The sequence below is a fragment of the Anoplophora glabripennis genome, unplaced genomic scaffold, assembly GCF_000390285.2.
Source record: "Anoplophora glabripennis isolate ALB-LARVAE unplaced genomic scaffold, Agla_2.0 scaffold228, whole genome shotgun sequence".
In the NCBI taxonomy this organism is placed as follows: domain Eukaryota; kingdom Metazoa; phylum Arthropoda; class Insecta; order Coleoptera; family Cerambycidae; genus Anoplophora; species Anoplophora glabripennis.
Genome location: NW_019416328.1, coordinates 311,540 through 329,660, shown reverse-complemented (window position 1 = coordinate 329,660; position 18,121 = coordinate 311,540). Strand labels below are relative to the sequence as shown.

Sequence of the window (18,121 nt, the reverse complement as noted above, 5' to 3'; positions counted from 1 at the left end):
GAACCTGACACTAGGATGTTTTTCTTTTCAGGAAGAAGCAAAAGACAGGCTGAAGGTAATTTAATTGTTTACAATATTCTCAGCTACACAACTTTACACTGGTAAATAGCACTTTGTAAAATATCGTACTTTATGACACATAAATAGTTTCACTCTATATTTTTTGCTATGTTAGTAATTTCAACTAAAGTACTGATAATATGTATTATCTATATACAAATTTACACCCGAAATTGTAAAGCATACGAGTACAATAATGACTATGTTAGACTCTAATGGTGGTTGGTCTGTTAATCTATTTGTAGAACCCGTACCGGAACCTACCTCTGAACCAGAACCAAAAAGTCAAGACCAAGACGCAACGCCAGAACCAGTTGCCGAACCTGAAACCTCTTCTGAACCAAAATCCGAACCAGAACCCTCTTCCGAACCTAACCCTGAACCGGAACCTAAATATGAACCATCCGCCGAACCAGAACCATCCTCAGAGCCAACAGGTGAGCCTGCACCTAAATCAGAACCATCAGCACAACCCGAACCCACATCCAAACCAGAACCCGAACCAGTTTCTGAGCCGGTATCTGCTTCAGATTCCAGTTCTTCCACTCCTAAATATATCTTGAGGTTTAGTACTAAACCACAACATATTTTGGAACCAGAAACTGCCTCAGAACCTGCACCTGAACCTTCTTCTGAACCTGAACCTTCCTCTGAGCCTGAACCTTCTTCTGAACCAGAACCTTCTTCTAAACCCGAACCTTCCTCTGAACCTTCTTCTGAACCTGAACCTTCCTCTGAACCCGAACCTTCTTCTGAACCAAAACCCGAACCTTCCTCAGAACCTGAGCCTTCTTCTGAACCAGAACCTTCATCAGAACCTCATCCAACACCTGAGCCCAAATCTGAACCAGAACCAACTCCTGTTTCCGAAATACCCTTTTTCAAAGTCCATGTTGCACCACTTGGAAGTAGTTCAGGTATAGTAAAGCACTTAACTAATACTATTTTAATGAAATCAACAATAGGTTGACCTGGTTTTCATATATTTTTAAGTATACATAGTACACCAACACATTTAAGAAAAAATATACTGAATTTACTAATAATTTCGTACGCATTGGACCTCAGTTGTACTCTTTCAATTTAGATAGACGTTACTTTTTACTTGTAGCAGTTACTTCCTATTTGTAGCAGTTGATACTAAAAACTTAAAAAATAGATACCCATTACACATTTATAAATGTACAGCATAGATTATAAAAAATGGTAAGCGTTTATCAATACCAAACATTTCTCCGACAAGTCTGAATAAAAAGAAAAAAATTGTACTTGCATGAACAAATTAAATTGTTCACTGTATTATTAATTTAGGTAGAAAATTTTTTCTTCTGAGGTAAATGGAATAAATTAGCTGCTTCTTTATAGTCCAATTAAATAAGCCTTTAAATCGAAATTTTGGTCAACTTGCCTGAATTTTTGATATGTTAGTTAATATTTCAGAAATTTTAAAAAATCATAACAAGCAGAAAAACGAATGATTTTTGTATTTTTTTTCAATCTACTCTAAAAAATGTATAGACACGTATTTTTTTATCGGCGGGAAAACATATATACGGGGTGAAATACACCCTCAAAGTTCGCCCCCCAAAACAGTTTTTTCAAAATTTCTGTGGTTCTAATCCAATATTTTGAAATGAAACAAAATGGAAATTACTTATGATAAAAAACAAATATTTCGCAAGTGATTCCGTGTTTGGGGGTTGCTACCCTTATTTTATATTTCAGAAAAACTATATTTTTTATTTATAAAAAAATCATATGTAGTCAAAAAGAATTGAAAATATGATTTATGTAAACAAATTGACAAAATTAAATTGATCTGTTTCGAGGTTTTCGTTTCTGTTTAGGGGGGGTGAGCAACAAATTTGAAATTGTTATAACTTTCTTATTAAAAATAAAAAAATACATATATTTCTCTGAAAAGAAAGGTTACATTTTTTAGAGTAGATCGAAAAAAATTACAAAATTCATTCATTTCTCTTTCTTATCTTCTAGCCTCCCTAACTCTGTTAATTTTAATAATACAAGAAAAGTCAAAAGGCCATTTTTATGTAGAATTATATGCTTTACAACTTTTATACGAAACTTTTTTTTCTAGCCCTTACCCGTTTTGAGTTATCTTGAAAAAAACTTTTGTTTTATCTTTTTTCACCCTTGACCGGGGGTTGAACAAAAAATTACTGTCACTTATCGTTATAACATACCTCAAACTAACTCATATCAAAAATTCAGGCAAGTTGACGAAAATTTCGATTTAAAGGCTTATTTAATTGGCCTATTAGTCACAAAAATCTTTTAGTAAATATATGGTGTAACTTTGAAAGGATGGTCATATTTACACGGTGGCTTGACCATTAGGAACACATATCATATGTTTGTTTTCTCAAATTCCATTATGAAAACTGAATTTGTTTAGCCATTTATTCGTAATTTTCATACTCCACTGAACAAAGTAATGCAACCACAAACACTAGCGTCACAAAGAAACTTAACAATGAAAACACGCCGTAGCATCAGTAAATATTGAAATAAATAACTTTATAAAGTACTTACACTATACAAAACACAACATTGCACTATACAAATTCTATTTGGACTCTAGTACAAGCTAATATTTCACACAAGAAGTTACCTACCTCTACCCTCAACCAAATTAATGCCACTGAGATTCACAAACTAAACACAGATCTTTAACAAAAAACGAACTATTTTTATTAAAAATATTTCAAACATTTCAGATTAGTAAATATTGATGCCCAGTAGCGGCGTAGTAAAAGTTTACATGCAGTTAAAACATGAATTATAATTCGAATATTTGATGTAAATAATTAATGAATTCAGTTTAATATTGTGGGGAACACTATTTCCCTAAAAACTGATCCCCACTTAAAGTTACACCCTGTACAGTAGAAAAAATTAATTCAAACAAAACGTAAAACCAATCTCGAGAAAATTAAACTCTTTCCAAAACAGCAGAATCAGACGAACACCTCAACCCATACACGCCCAGACATGACTTCAGTCCCATGGACTGCACCGATATCGTCATTGGGTCGGCAAGGGGTACTGCAAGCAGAATAGCAGACTATTATACTAGAGACAGGTCAACTCCTAGAATGGACAGTTTCTGGGGAGGCAAAAATGATCTAACTGCCGCTATGGGCTTTGAGAAAGATGGCGTGACCACCATTCTCTTCAGGAAGAAATTGGAAGCAAAGGAACCGTCGGATCATTCCATTGAACAGGAACTGATGCATGTAATCTTCGCTCAAGGTCAGGAGAAGGGCAAATACGTTCATGTTCCAAAATCTGGAGTGGAATCACCGGCAGCATCTGTTAAAGATTTCTACAGGCCGGATGAGCTGAAGTATCATGGGCATAAGGATCAGAGAGGAGTTGTTGCTTTAAATTTCTTCGGTAAGTAAACAAATGAAATGAACGAAAATATGTATTTTACATATGTATATTTATTAATATTTCTTATAGAATTAGTTGTACACAAGATTAATAATTAATCATTTAGACTCTAATAAAAAAATGTCTTCCAGTTTTCCTGGATCTTGCTAAAGCATTTGATATCATTAATCATAATAAATTACTAATACATCTGAAAAATAATGAATGTATGAATGTATTGCACTTAATATATTGAAAAGTTAAGGTTAAGTTAAGGTTAAGGTAAATAGTACAAACAATATTTACAAGTTGTATTTATTTGTTTCAAATTGTCTTATTGTGGAATTATTCGAATGTCTTCCTTTGGTGCTGTTTGCTTGAACATTTTACTCATGTTTTGAAAAAAATGTAGTAAAAATTACCAATAAGCCATATATGTGTATGTTAAGATTCTATTAACCAGATGAAAATCCCAGTTTGATGCAAACAAGACAATTATAACTGTAACAACCTATAAACAATTTCCTTTTCAGATGAGAAAAAAATGGTATCACCAGCTGGTGCAGCAGCTACCAGCGATACTGCCGCAAATACAGAATGTGGTGGAATTTGGAAAGTACCGCGAGACTGCAGTCCTGAAAATAATACGTGTGAATATTCAGCTAAATGGGAATTAATACCGAGAAAGGACACCATTAGATTTACCATAACGACAAAACATACCGACACCTGGACTGGGATTGCATTTTCTAATGACGAAAAAATGGTGAGTGGAAGAAGGATTTAATAAGAATGATGATTCAACTCTAATTGCGCTCATTTATAGTATTTTATTATTCATACACAAAAGTTCAGATTTTTTTAATCAATTTCTCCCTTGAAATAATTAATAATTAATAATTTTTTCGCTCAACACCATGACATTAATGATAAGCTTTTACAAAAATTTAAGACTATTATATAATAGTTTCGAAAAATTATGCGGCGTTGCCAGATTTATTAAAAATATTGAAATATTGATTTTTGAGGTTGTTTTTGAAACTCTTTCTTACTTGTATTACATCATTAAAAAGCCAAACAAATACTCTATTTGCTCAGCTTAAAATTCAATATGACGCCCACAAGAAAAAGGAAAGTTGATGATAGTTTCTCACAACCGAAACATCGCAATAAAAATCTAAATTACAGTGAAATTCCTCAAAAAAACCTGTTGTAAAAAAATTTTTTCAGATTTCCTTTAAATAAAAAAATTACAGACGATTTTCGAAAGTACATTTAATTTTTTTCAAAATACCTCGAAAACCTGAAAAGCTAGGACCGGTCTGCAAGCGCCACTAAGTTAGCGACAGAAGAATCTAAAACTTTCCCCATTTAACCATTTTCCTATCTCTTATAGTTTCCAAGATACCCATAGATACATCACCAAAATGGTCCACACTGTATATTAAATATTACTGATTGAGACCATTTAAAATATCTAGTTGGAAAAGATTATACTAAAATCTTTGACATTAATGTATTTTGAAATAATTTTACACTCATAACTACGATTAAATTTCCGTTATCTTTCAGTCCCAAACTGACGCTATTCTTGGCTGGGTCGACAAAACGGGAAGGCCTTTCCTAATGGATACCTGGATATCTGGATACACTCAGCCATTCCTTGACGCCTCCCAAAACATCTTCAATACGAGTGGAAGGATTGTTGATGGAACTACAACACTATCTTTCCTTCGAAAGAGAATTACAAATGATCCCAAAGACTTATCGTTCACAAATGATCACTGCTTGTTCATGATGTTCCCCGTCAAAGGAGGTGCCTTCAATAGCGTGAACAAGAAGATCCGTAAACACGAAGAAGTGCCGACTATTTCTTCCGAGAGGATCTGTATCAGATCCTGCGGAAATGGTAAGTTAACTAAAATCCTATTTGCTGAAAGATGTAGGTCATATTTATTAGTCAAAAGCACAATAAATTTGAAAGTTAGAAAATTTCAGGAATAATAAAAACACTGGATACAGATATATCAATAATTAAAAATATGAAAGCCAATATTAACAGATGTAGTCACTGGTTATTTTGGTTTTCACATTTTTTTTTTTGTTTTATTAACCCACCTTTTATGTATGTACTTCTCCTCATTAAAAGCAAAAATTAGTGGAAACAAATTGGAACCTCATATGTTTTTAGTTTGTAATAATATTTCAACAGTTCTAACTAAAGTTAGATGAAGGAAATATTAAAAAAGTAACCCGCTCTTTGTTTTTTGCAAATATCTGAATTTTTCCTTAGGATTGTGAAGTTAAGCATGGTCCCCGGTTTTTCTTTCAGATGACGTATTTGATGAATTCCTAACCACAACAGAAGCACCTGGTTTGGGCTACAATGTCCAAGTCAAATTGGTAGACTTGGGTGAAAACTTTAATTTGCCAACACCTGGGTCTTTACAGTATGAAGACCTATCCAATTCCATTGGGGACAACTTTAAACCAGTCTTTACTAAGTTGCCTGGATATAGGCGAATTATAGTAGAAAATATAAAATCGTAAGTATTATTTTTTGAACCGACAATAGGGTATTAACCATCATCATCAGAGGAACACAAAAATGTACTCACTGAAATTACCATCCAATATTAGAAGTATTATAATTACGTAAGTACATATTTTTTTTCAGTGAGGATAACGACATCGTGGCCACAATAAATTTGCAACTGGACAAAGCAATTGCCGAAAAAGGTCGTTCCCTCGATGGTGAAGACAGTATGGATGAGCAAGTCCATAAACTTCTGCAACAGAGCATTGGCTCTGGTCGCGTGGGAAATCTCAAAGTCGACCCACAATATTTGGTCTTTGAACCGCAAAGCCGTGAGTTAAATAAATTATTTATGCATGCTTAATTTAAATATTTAGTGGATATTTTTCTGAAAATTTTACTTAAAAAGGATTAAAAGTTAAATATCTTTTATTAGGGACCAGTAAACACAACATACTTATGTGTCTATTATTTATTTTGGATACTTTTAAATTTTATTTATTGTACTTTTACTTTATGACGGGAAAGTATATTAATAATTAACAAATATGTATATTGATTGAAAACAATGTAAATTCTGTACTTATAACAAATCGTTGTCTTATACCAGATATGTTTTTCACCACCTCTCGTTTTTTACTGAATAATGATTATTTTCAGTGACTTCAAATATCATACCCGACGCCTCCACGAACGAAGACAACGGCTTTTTCAACCTTTCAGAGGCCAAGCTGTACATCGTTCTTGGATGCATCGCCGCCCTCGTCTTCGTGGCCATCGTCCAGGCCAGCTGCACCATCTACAAAGCCAGCAGCAAAGCGTCCTCCAATCATAAGGTAACATCACTGTGAATGCTACTCTTTGCTGTGACTACTGCGAGCTCCACTGAGAGCAAGTAGGTTCATTAACTTTAATATTTGCTGAATTGCGCCTGGCAAGCTTTTCAATCGCTTTGTGTGGCTGATTTTGGAACGGCGGCTTCGCTATTTTCTAAGGAACTGGTTTGGTAATTGATGAAATTGAGAAACTCGTTTTTTGTGGATTAAATTGTTTAATTTATGTAGTTTCAGTTCAATAAAATGAAGTTCAACATTCAACAGAATTTAATCAAACACATGAGATCATTTCGTTTTTCTAAAATACTGTAAAAAAAATGGGATGAACAACTTTCTGTATAATTTATTTTTCATGTTGTATCACATATTTATTGATATTTATCATCAATAGCAGTATTATTATTAATATAATTGTGTTTGCAAAGGGTTATATTTACGGTTTTTATTATACAGGGTGATTCAGAACTTATCCAAAAGAAAAATTCTGGATGTACAGGGGACCCTTACAAATACAATTTTGTAAAGAAAAAATCAAAAAGGTCAGTTCGAAATTGATTTAAAAATACACTTCTGCACGGCACTGGAAACTGGTCCACTGTAAAACCTGACCTCGCACAATGCGACCGGTATGGCGGCGTGATAAAAACGGACAAAAACTTTCGCAAGGAAAGAAATATGTAAATAGAATTTTATCGCACCTATTTTATATCGGCAAATTCAAATGCTTTTGCCTTTATTAATTATTAATAAAATTAATTTGTGTTTTTAAATAATAAAATCATTTGACATACCCGATGCTGCAACAGCAATTGTTCAAAATTTTATCCACTCACGTGTAAACACATTTGGGTCCGTCTTACTCACTTTCTACGAACTAACACAAATGATGTCTTGCTTCACCATAACACAAATACTTCACCATAATACAAATGTTGTCTTGCTTCACCATATATTAAAACGATATCCATCAACTCTGAGTTGTTATACACGCAAGCCATTTTTGACACTAACTACTAAAAAACTGATGTAAATACCACAGATAACAGGTAAAAACTACCGAAACGACGGATTTCAGTATTAGGAGTCACATGGCTCTCCATGCGTATTGCGAATGACGCTAGAGACTACAGTTGTCCAGCTATGTAGTGGTTTAATGTGCTATAATTTCAATAATTTTTTTCTCAGAAACTATAAGGGTTTTACAAAAAATTTTTTTACAATATTGACTCCATTTCTCATGCCGCATCTATTCCCAATTTTTTTTGGATAAGTTGTGAATCACCCTGTATTTATGTAAATAATTATTTTAAAGGTATTGTTTTGTTTGACCAGTACCTACATGTCCCAATACAATTTTACTGGAATCAAAGTTTTGAAAAAAAGCCTTACCATTGCTGATTTTTTATTGATGTCACATTGATGTTAATTGTTTAGTCAACGACTACCTAAAATACTTTGTTTCGAAAAGCAAACTAAAATTAGATAAAAAGTCCAATATTTAAAATCTAAGCATTATCAAAACAATCAAAAGTAAGTGTATGGAAACAGTTTATCAAATATAATAAAGAGGATATCATTTCAAATGTCAAAAAACTTGTAATGTAATTTCATACTGGGCATCTACACTAAGAGAAATCTAAATTTCTTTTTTGCAACGTCTTAACAATATTTGATTGATTAGAACATAGTAGTGTGACATTTTCAGAAGGGTTTCTATAATCAAAATTGAAATGTCTGACGATAATTATCTTAGAGCATATATATGTAGGTAATATGGAGGAAGCACGCTTACGACGACAGTGTAGAGGAGTGACAAAGAGTGAAAGAGATAGTTTGGGTACTGTACTATTTTTCTCTCTTGCACAGGCATGTGATTGGCTAGCACAACTCCCTCGTGATATTCAAATAAAATTAAGAGACAGAGAGCAAGTGCCCAAACTATCACGTTTCTTTTTACAGTGTCTACACTTTTTAACACCTAGTGATTCCTCTATATAGTATGTAGTATAATATGCTCTAAGATAATTATGTAATTATTGTATTAATTTAGAAATGGCGTTGTAAAAACGAATGCTTTATCTATATAGGTACAATTTTGCTTCTAAATAACCCAGTTTTAGTTTAGTTTAGATGAGATCTACACATTTAATCAAAAAAAAAAAAAAAAAATAGAAAAATAGAACTTCTGCCTAGTAGTAGATAAGTAGAGTAGTAGTTACATACTAATCCTTCCAGAAAGATTTTGTACAGAGTGAATCAGATTCAACGAAATTTCAAGGTAACTATCTCAGAAATTATTGATACAAAAATCTGATAACGTACTATCTTGATCTCGAGTTTTAACACAAATTCAAGATGAAATGTTAAATCAGATATTTTATACCTTTATTCGTTTTCGAGTTATAGAGTGCTATAATAATTTTCTTGACATTCTCGAGCACCACTACTGTATTTCTGGTGTTAAATAAGTATTTACGAAATTATGTAGGAAAATTTATATATTTTAGTAATGGAAATCATAGTTTGCTATGACCTAGAAAGATTGAGAATTTTTTCAGCTTTCCAAAGATACGTAAATATACTTTTTCTAAAAATAAGGGAAATACAGGGTAGATAATTAAGTGTCTAACTAGATATAGGTAGTTGGCTTTGTTGGCTTTTAAACAAAATTAATTTATTTATAAAAAAACATTTTTCTTCTTTCTTCCAGGTTTCATATAATCTGATTCAGTCACTAAATGTAAATTCCTTATTATTACAGTCAATAATTTCTGCTAAATATAAAAATATATATTATTTGAATAGAAAATTATTCAAATATGAAAACATCTTATCTTTCTAAATCATAGCCAACTATGGGTTCCATTAAAAAAAATAAGTGCTTCTACTACTAAATCAATCAGTTACAGCTCGCGAAATTAAAGGCATCATATTATTACAATGAAGTATGGCAATATATAATTTCTTAGGACCTGATTTCAGCTTCACATACAAAAGTTCTTTCACAAAAAAATTTCTAACGAAATTTGCAAAATAAAAAAAGGAGTTAGGTATCAAGTTTCTGATTCATTAGTTGAATTTGTCTTAAAAATCAAATTCTTTGGTGGTTTCTAAGGATTAGGAAAGTATTTTTCTGTAAAAAAATATTGTCGTAATTTTTTTTTAGTATCTTCATAACTACCTGTTTCTATTCATGAGACAATCTCAGTTATAATTCAAAATACATTCCATAATATTTCGTTCATAATTTTCATAGATTTTCACCTTGTTCATATAAATTTTGTTTCTAAAGGTCCCTGAATTTAAATGTACCCCATTTACCCTAATTTTTAAGGCAAACACGCACTCGTATATGTATCATGTAACTTATTATCATGCTTTTTGGTACTGGTAGAGGGTATACAATGTGCAGCTGGATCAAGTTTATTACCATCAGGGCTCATATCAGACACGCGAACTGCCCCACTGGGCACTGAACACCATCGACCGATCTAGGCATTGGTAAATGCAGCCCTGCCATTTCCCATGGTCAGGGCCCAGTGGGGTGAGTCAAACTAATATTCTGCACTCTCACTGTTAAGCACTCCTGCATGAAACACTTGATTGTTGTCACTAATAAAATGTACTTGTCTGTAACACAAATGAACTTTTAAACTCTTTGAATTTACCAATTTTTGACCCAATAATATTAGGGGGGCGATTCCTTAGATTAATTTAAGATAAAATGTTCGTATAAATCTATGTTCTAAACTACTTAGTTTTCAAAATATAAACTGTTAAATTAAAAGAAATACTTATATTTATGTTACGCTAATGAAATAATAATAATAAATGCTAATTATCTTGGGCAAGTGAAATAAATATTAATTAAATAAAATAAGAATTCACTGAATTATGACAACCCCTAGCGGAGATATTGGGAGACACTGCCACTATCAACCCGAGAACTTCAGTTTTTGATTTCAGATCTAAAATTTCTTAAAATGATACTTTAAATAAAAGGATTATTTAGAGAATATATGAATAAATGATTTTGGTAGTGGGCACTTTGCCCTGCTGATAAACTCCTTTAATTTGAACAAAAAGTGTAGTTAACAATTATCCTGAAAGGATTTTTTCAGTTTTAAGTTGAAATGCTTTGAAAAAATAACATCAGATAACTTAAAAAACTTTATCGACATCAAAATCATTTACCGATTAATTTTCATCTACCACACAGCATGCCTTTTGACATCTACATAAAATTCTAAATAATCAGATAACAAATTTATTTAAGCATAAAAGCTTCGTTTTCAAAAACAGTATGATTACTACCAATAAAAAGTCGCCAGTGATGTAATTTCTACTCGGGTTATGTATTTATATATTCTGTGTGTAATACTTACTAAACAATTTGTAACAAAAAATTAAAATTGAAGTGACCAATGTTTTCCTCAAAAAAATACTCTGGTTGTAATCAAATTTATCCGTTAATTTGGAGGCGCTCTAATAATTTCTTTATTCCAACTCATCATTTTGAGAGTTAATTGGAAATACACAAAAGAGAGAGTATATAATGGGTTTGCGAATAAGTAATCTCCGTTTTTTTTTTTCAAATTTAAAAATTCACAAGAAAATTAAACGCATTTTCAAATTGGCACGTCATTCGAAGGAGAACTTATTGCTCTATCAAATTGTGTTTTTGGTTGAAAAATGAAATAACAAGTTGATAAAATCATTGATTATTTTCGGCACTTGCTTCATTTTATTTTTCTTTAATTGAGACGGGGAAAACGCTAAAGCCTCTCAAGTATCTCGGGAAATTGTCGTATATGGTGATGATGCGATGAATAAACAAACGGCCCATCGATAGTTTTTGCGTTTTAAAAATGATTTTTAACCTTAAAGACATGAATCGTTCTGGACGCTCAGTTGAATTTGATGAAGAGCAATTAAATCGACTTCCTCACAAAAATCCAAAACAATCGACAAGGGAATTGGTTCAGGAGATGGTATGAGATCACAAAACAGTTGTAAACCACTTGGATTCGATGGGAAAAGTTCAAAGACTCGGCGCTTTGGTTTTGAGCGAAAACAGTAAGAATCAACACTCCGCAATTGCAGCAGATTTGTTCTGTCGTCATCGATCAACATGTATTGTCAGTGTCACTAGTGATGAAAAATGGTGTCTGTACATGAACTTGAAACAGCGGGATGAAAAACCAAGCAACTCCGCGAACAAGACTAAAACTTCATCCTTGAAAGACAATTAATGTTATGCGTCTGGTGGGATTGGTAAAGGATTCTCTAATACGGACTCTTACGAAACAATAAAACCGTCAACGCAGTACTCTATGTCCAACAACTACAGCGACTCCATGCAGCTATTCAACAAAAAAGATCTGATCGGCGATATAATGTTCTCTTGTAACATGAATGCATATCGACAAAATGACCAAAAGGGCTATTCTGGACTTGAATTGTGAAGTTCTACCCCATCCGCCTTACTCTCCCGATCTAGCGCTTTCTGATTTTCACTTCTTCCGCTCTTCATCAAACTCCTTACGCGGTGTTTGTTTTAACAAGGACAATGAGTTAAGAGCTTGGTAAGATGCATTTTTCATAACGATGGAGAATAGCCTATTGATAATTGTAATTTGAAAAAAAAACAGACATTACTTATTCCCCAGCACACTTGTCGGTAAAATATATTACTCATATGCTTGTATCTGCGATTGTGGTTATAAAAATTTCCTCTCATGAAAGTGACATTGTTTCTCTCTAGAGAAAAACATCAAGTCTTTATTCTTATCAATTAATTTAATTTCCATGCAACATTTTTTGTAAATACTTAAAAATATTTAAAATACTAGAAAAAAATGGTACTTCACTTAATAAATAATATTTTGAAAATAATAATGAAATAATGCATGCATTTTAAACAAAGCAACTAAAAAAAAATAATTTGTGTTCATTTTGAATAAAATTGGATATATGTAAAATCATATATCTACAAGACGAACTGAAAATATATTTTACAACTAAAGATGAACATGCCATTTTTCCAGTGAAGGAATTAGGAGAGTTCCGAAAAGAAAAAATATTTTTTCCAGTTGAAAATGCTTTCTAGTTATTTCCACAATATTATACACGTATTCTATTCAAAATTGTGTTGTCACATAAAATCATAAAAATATATTAGTTAAGTGAGAAATTAAGATGTTTTTTAAATATTTTTTCGTTGTTTCTTTGAAAAATATTTAGTTCACTATAATTAAATATAACATTTTCCCACTTATCTCACTCACCATCGTTGGAATTCATAGACAATTGTTAATTTACAAAAAAAAAATATGTGCCTATGTTTGACTGAGAAGTAATTCAATGTAACTTCAAATTTCTATACTTCTAAATGACATGCAGTTAATTTAAGAAATTAATGTAACTTTTTTCCACGTTCTATTGCAGGACCATTTGATACCAAATTCAGCATGGAAAGATTATTCCGCCAACACCAACTACGCTTTTGATGCTTTCGAGGCAGAGGATAACAAGAAACAAATGAATGGGAAAGCTCGCAATGACCGTGAACGCAGTGAAACTTTGCCAGCCAAACACAATTCCCGACCCCAGAGACCTCAGAGCAGGCCTCCAAGCATCCCAACCCAGCCACCAGGTGCTGGGTATATGGGAGACACCAGGTCTCTGCAAAGACCAAGGGGGGCGTATCCCTCCACAAACATGGAGAGGGCGACGTTTTCCTTGCCAAGGACAGCGTACGATAGAAGTAACAGGCCTAGTCATGATATGCAGCCTGATTTCTACTTCATGCCATCACAGAGGAAGTACTCTGGGGAAGTGGTGCGAGTTTATGTGGATTACAACAACCAGCCCAAGTGAATTCGTCGATAGTATTGCGTTTTTATAAGGAAATACCTTTATGTACAGAAAGAAGTTCAAGACGAGTCATAATTTGTTTATTGTACATTAAATACAAGGAATCAGTTCAGAAATTACAGCCAAGAAAACTTATTTGTGATCACTTGAATATAACGTGCCTCAACTTATTAGTTTATTATCATTGTAAAATATAATCCATATTATTTTTAACTGACTCAACTGACACTACCTTAAGTTCTATATTTATGTTGCGTTAATTTATTTTTGTATATATGGCTTCTTTCCTATTTTTTTACATGGTCGTTGCGTGGAGGCTGTATGTATGAAAGAATTTAAATAATGGAATAATCTTTTTATGCGAAATGTAATGTTGTGCCCATATCAAAGTTACTGAGATTTTTATTTAACCAAAGTTCGATAAAATTATATTGTGTTGTAACATACAGGCCGTTTGAGAAATCAGTACATTCATGATACATAGGCAGGAGGCGTGAAAAAAAATTTTTTTTTAGCCATTTAAATGCTTTAATGAAATCGGAGTGACGATCTTTCTGTTCTAACCTATTCATGGCAATTGGCAATTCATAGAATGTACTTAATTCTCAGATTCCCAGTGTACAAAGGATAGTTCATCATATTTTATTTCTTGTTAACCAATTCATATTTCTAATTACATATTTATATTTAATATAGATACTGATAGTGGATATTTGTGTATACAGTTTTGTGGAAAGAGAGTTAATTATAATTACCCTAATACCACCATTAATGTTAATTTCTGAAAAAAAAAACAGCAGAGCAAGACGAAGATTGCAATAAATTATTTTTTATATATGCAGATGTTCCACTTCTATTTTAAATTCAATAATTTTTTCTCATTCCTCCGTGAAATTGTAGCAGCCTATTTTAATAAATAAACTCATTTAACAAATGTATTCAATTATATTACTTAAAAGACATTTGAATCGTTTATTGACATCAGAATTTGAAATAAAATTAAAATCTATTTAGTCATAATTAGACATAATTTAAAAATGATACAATAATTTTGTCCAGGAATATAACAGGTATAATTTTGAAATGGTAATTGCATAGCAATGGAAAAATCAAATACAGAAAATATACTTTTGCTTTTCGACATTGTAACTGAACATACTAAATAATAGCTAAATTATTTTTAATTAATTTTTTAGCAAAAGATACTTAAGGAGGTTTATCAGGTACGTCTAAAGTCAAATGAGAGTTTCTGTAAATTCGCTAGTGACCAAAGTAGTAAGCCTTTAGATTTGGCAACGTTGCACTTGGGTGGCGCGCTCGGCTCGACGTTCACTCATATGCCACACCTGCGAATTTCAAATAATACACTACGTCGAGAACCACGGCGTTGCCGCTGTCACGCATACGGAGGTTAAGTTAGTCAACGACAGCAGTCTGAAGGAGAATTATTATAAATTATGTATCTTACAAGTACCTAATCGATTTCTAAGAGCTGTCATATGGTCCTTTAATATCGGTTTCCAAGTTGCTGTGGAAACTGTTCGTCAATTGTTGGGCATTCTAAGTGGAAAGACAAAAAAAATCTGCATTCTCATAAGACTTCATACTAAATCGTAAAAAATTATTTTATTAATATATCGTCTCTTGGGTATCCAAACTAGTCATAACTTTTTTTGAGAATTTTCTTCATATTAATAAGCTTATATTAATTTTTTCATGAATATTTGTTTGTCAATTCTGTATCAGATAAACCTCTTTACGTTAAAATATTCTAGAAAATTGTAAGCAAAATGGATTATAATTGCCATTTATTTTTCATTTTAATTTCACTTTTCTTTTAGCAATTCATATTTTTTTTCTGAAATTAATAGTGATGAAAATATAACTATCTTATTCAAATTTTGCTTCATTATTCATAGCATCGTTTCTTTTTTCATTGTGCGCAAAACTCATGGACTTGAAACGGGGAGAGTTTATTGGCTGTTTACATAACTCGATTTTCACAGAACAGCTAATATGTGCTCCTGGGAGGAATATAAGGAATAAGTATGACTCTAAAAGGCACTGCATTAACTTTACATACCACTTACCACTTCATTTCTAAATGTAGGCAATAGGAAACCAAATAACATTATTATTGTACATATTACTAAATTATTATATATGTAGTTATAAAATACCTGTTATATAATAAAACTGTAAATTTTGGCATAAATAAAGGTTTACAAAAATATATTTGTATATTCGGAAATATTTTGTAAGGAAGTTGTAAAATAAAATAAAAAAAATACCAAAAAATATATTTTATTTAATTAATGCTACAACAGTAACCTTATTCTAAAATATTTGGTAAACATGAGAAACTGATCATTCAAATAATGTGGAGAAAATACAATTAAAATTTAATTTTTACTAAAAACGCACGTAGTGTAGTACACTATGTGCATCTTAAAAATGTATTTTCACTCTCCTGTTAAATGGCATAAACATTTGAAATTTAACAATAGAAAAAATAATAATAATAATAAGTAGTGATGACAGTCACCAAAAATGACCAAAATGACCAATCTTTCCCTCTACATATTTCAATCATTCCTTCAAAATCAGTATTTATATGTAGTTATAAATAATAATTTTATATGGTCAAAGATAACATTTAGCATTTAAATTTTTTTAAATAATGGAAAAAAGGTATGTACAACACAATTTTTGTAAAAGCCAGTTTGTGGGACAAACAGCCAGAATGAGAAGGTAGTGCAGAAACAATTTTGAAATGTGTAAGCATAAAAGCTGTTTTACATTGACAATTTATTGATGAATTAATTCATGAAGTCCTTACATCAAGAAATTGAACAAGTGTAATGCACCAAACCTGCTGTCAAATAACTTCATGAATTTATTCATCAAGTTCTTGACGAATTAGAAAATGTTATAATTTTCGTCAATTTCTTCGTGAAGTTCAGAAGTACCAACCCAACAAATTTCCAGCCTCAGATCAGTAATGAGGTTATGTTATTGAAGTATGTAAATAATTGTGTGGCATCCTACTAGTTTTGTATTGTTTTTACTGATTTGTTACTTACAAAAACTAATATTTATATAATATGTGTCACTACAATTATGAGTGGAAAAGTGACATTTTTGAAATTTATTTGCTTCTTTGANGAGTAAGAATAAAAGCTGTTTTACATTGACAATTTATTAATTAATTAATTCATAAAGTTATTTGACACCAAATCTGCTGTCAAATAACTTCATGAATTTATTCATCAAGTTCTTGACGAATTAGAAAATGTTCTAATTTCCGTCAATTTCTTCGTGAAGTTCAGAAGTACCAACCCAACAAATTTCCAGCCTCAGATCAGTAATGAGGTTATGTTATTGAAGTATGTAAATAATTGTGTGGCATCCTACTAGTTTTGTATTGTTTTTACTGATTTGTTACTTACAAAAACTAATATTTATATAATATGTGTCACTACAATTATGAGTGGAAAAGTGACATATTTGAAATTTATTTGCTTCTTTGATTTGTTGGTAGAGCTGATTCATGTGTCAAAGAAATTCACAAAGTCTGTAGCAGTGTAAAACCAAACTGTTTACAAATAAATTCGTGAATTAATTGATGCAGAATTTCGTGAATTTATTCATGAATAAATTGTCAATGTAAAACAGCTATAACAAAAGACCAATTAAAAGAAACACATTATTTATTATTTAATAAATCAGTCGATAAATGACCAAAGGTGACTAATTACATTCTCCAATAATTTAGTGGTTTTTAAATGATCTCTCATTTAGCAATCACTACTATTAGGTCATAAAATCCTTTACTTTTTTCTTTGTACATTTTCGTACATTTTTGGTGTGAACCTTTATTGTCTATCATTGTACTTATATGTAAATTGATGTAATTGAACATAATTTTTCAAAATGCAGCAGTCACTGTGTATAAATTTTAAATTTGCATTTTTACTCACTGTTAAATATTTCCTTCCTTTTCAGTTAAGGGGTAACACCACTGTAAAATGCTAAAATACAGCATTTTTCCGCAATTTTTTTTTAATTGGAAGAAATAGGAAGAGGACAATAATACTGAAGGTTTTTATTAACCATATCTTGAAGCATTCAAAAAATATATTTACTGATAAATATCACAAAATGAGGAGGCTGGACCAATCTCGTATGTTAAATTTGAGTCACTCTGCGGCATGCAGTGTAACTGACGCAAATTTGAATATGGAAAAAAAAATCTTTTAATTTACATGAATATAGTTAGAGAAATACGTAGGGTATTTTGATAACATCAGTTCCTGTGTGATTGGCTAGCATTTGAAGAATAAAGTTAAATTTTTAACAAAAAAGGGGCAATCATTTGTCAATAAATAATGTTAAAATCAACTTATCAAAAATCCCA

General features: G+C 31.6%; 1 protein-coding gene across 6 annotated transcripts in view; it reads left to right on the top strand.

Annotated features, from left to right (window-relative positions):
- LOC108905871 overlaps positions 1-15,292 on the top strand; it is an 82,670-nt gene extending 67,378 nt beyond the window's left edge. The window contains exons 7-16 of one of the 6 annotated variants that reach the window (XM_018708922.1): positions 32-55; positions 306-977; positions 3,034-3,477; positions 3,990-4,222; positions 5,029-5,365; positions 5,789-6,002; positions 6,134-6,324; positions 6,653-6,828; positions 10,223-10,372; positions 13,276-13,363. In XM_018708922.1, coding sequence (XP_018564438.1) covers positions 32-55; positions 306-977; positions 3,034-3,477; positions 3,990-4,222; positions 5,029-5,365; positions 5,789-6,002; positions 6,134-6,324; positions 6,653-6,828; positions 10,223-10,333 — 2,402 coding nt within the window. In that variant the 3' untranslated portion in view covers positions 10,334-10,372; positions 13,276-13,363. Of the gene's footprint in view, positions 1-31; positions 56-305; positions 978-3,033; positions 3,478-3,989; positions 4,223-5,028; positions 5,366-5,788; positions 6,003-6,133; positions 6,325-6,652; positions 6,888-10,222; positions 10,373-13,275 lie in introns of all 6 variants that reach the window. The other 5 variants (XM_018708926.1, XM_018708925.1, XM_018708921.1 and 2 more) reach the window with 5 other exon arrangements.
- The last annotated feature ends 2,829 nt before the right edge of the window (positions 15,293-18,121 follow it).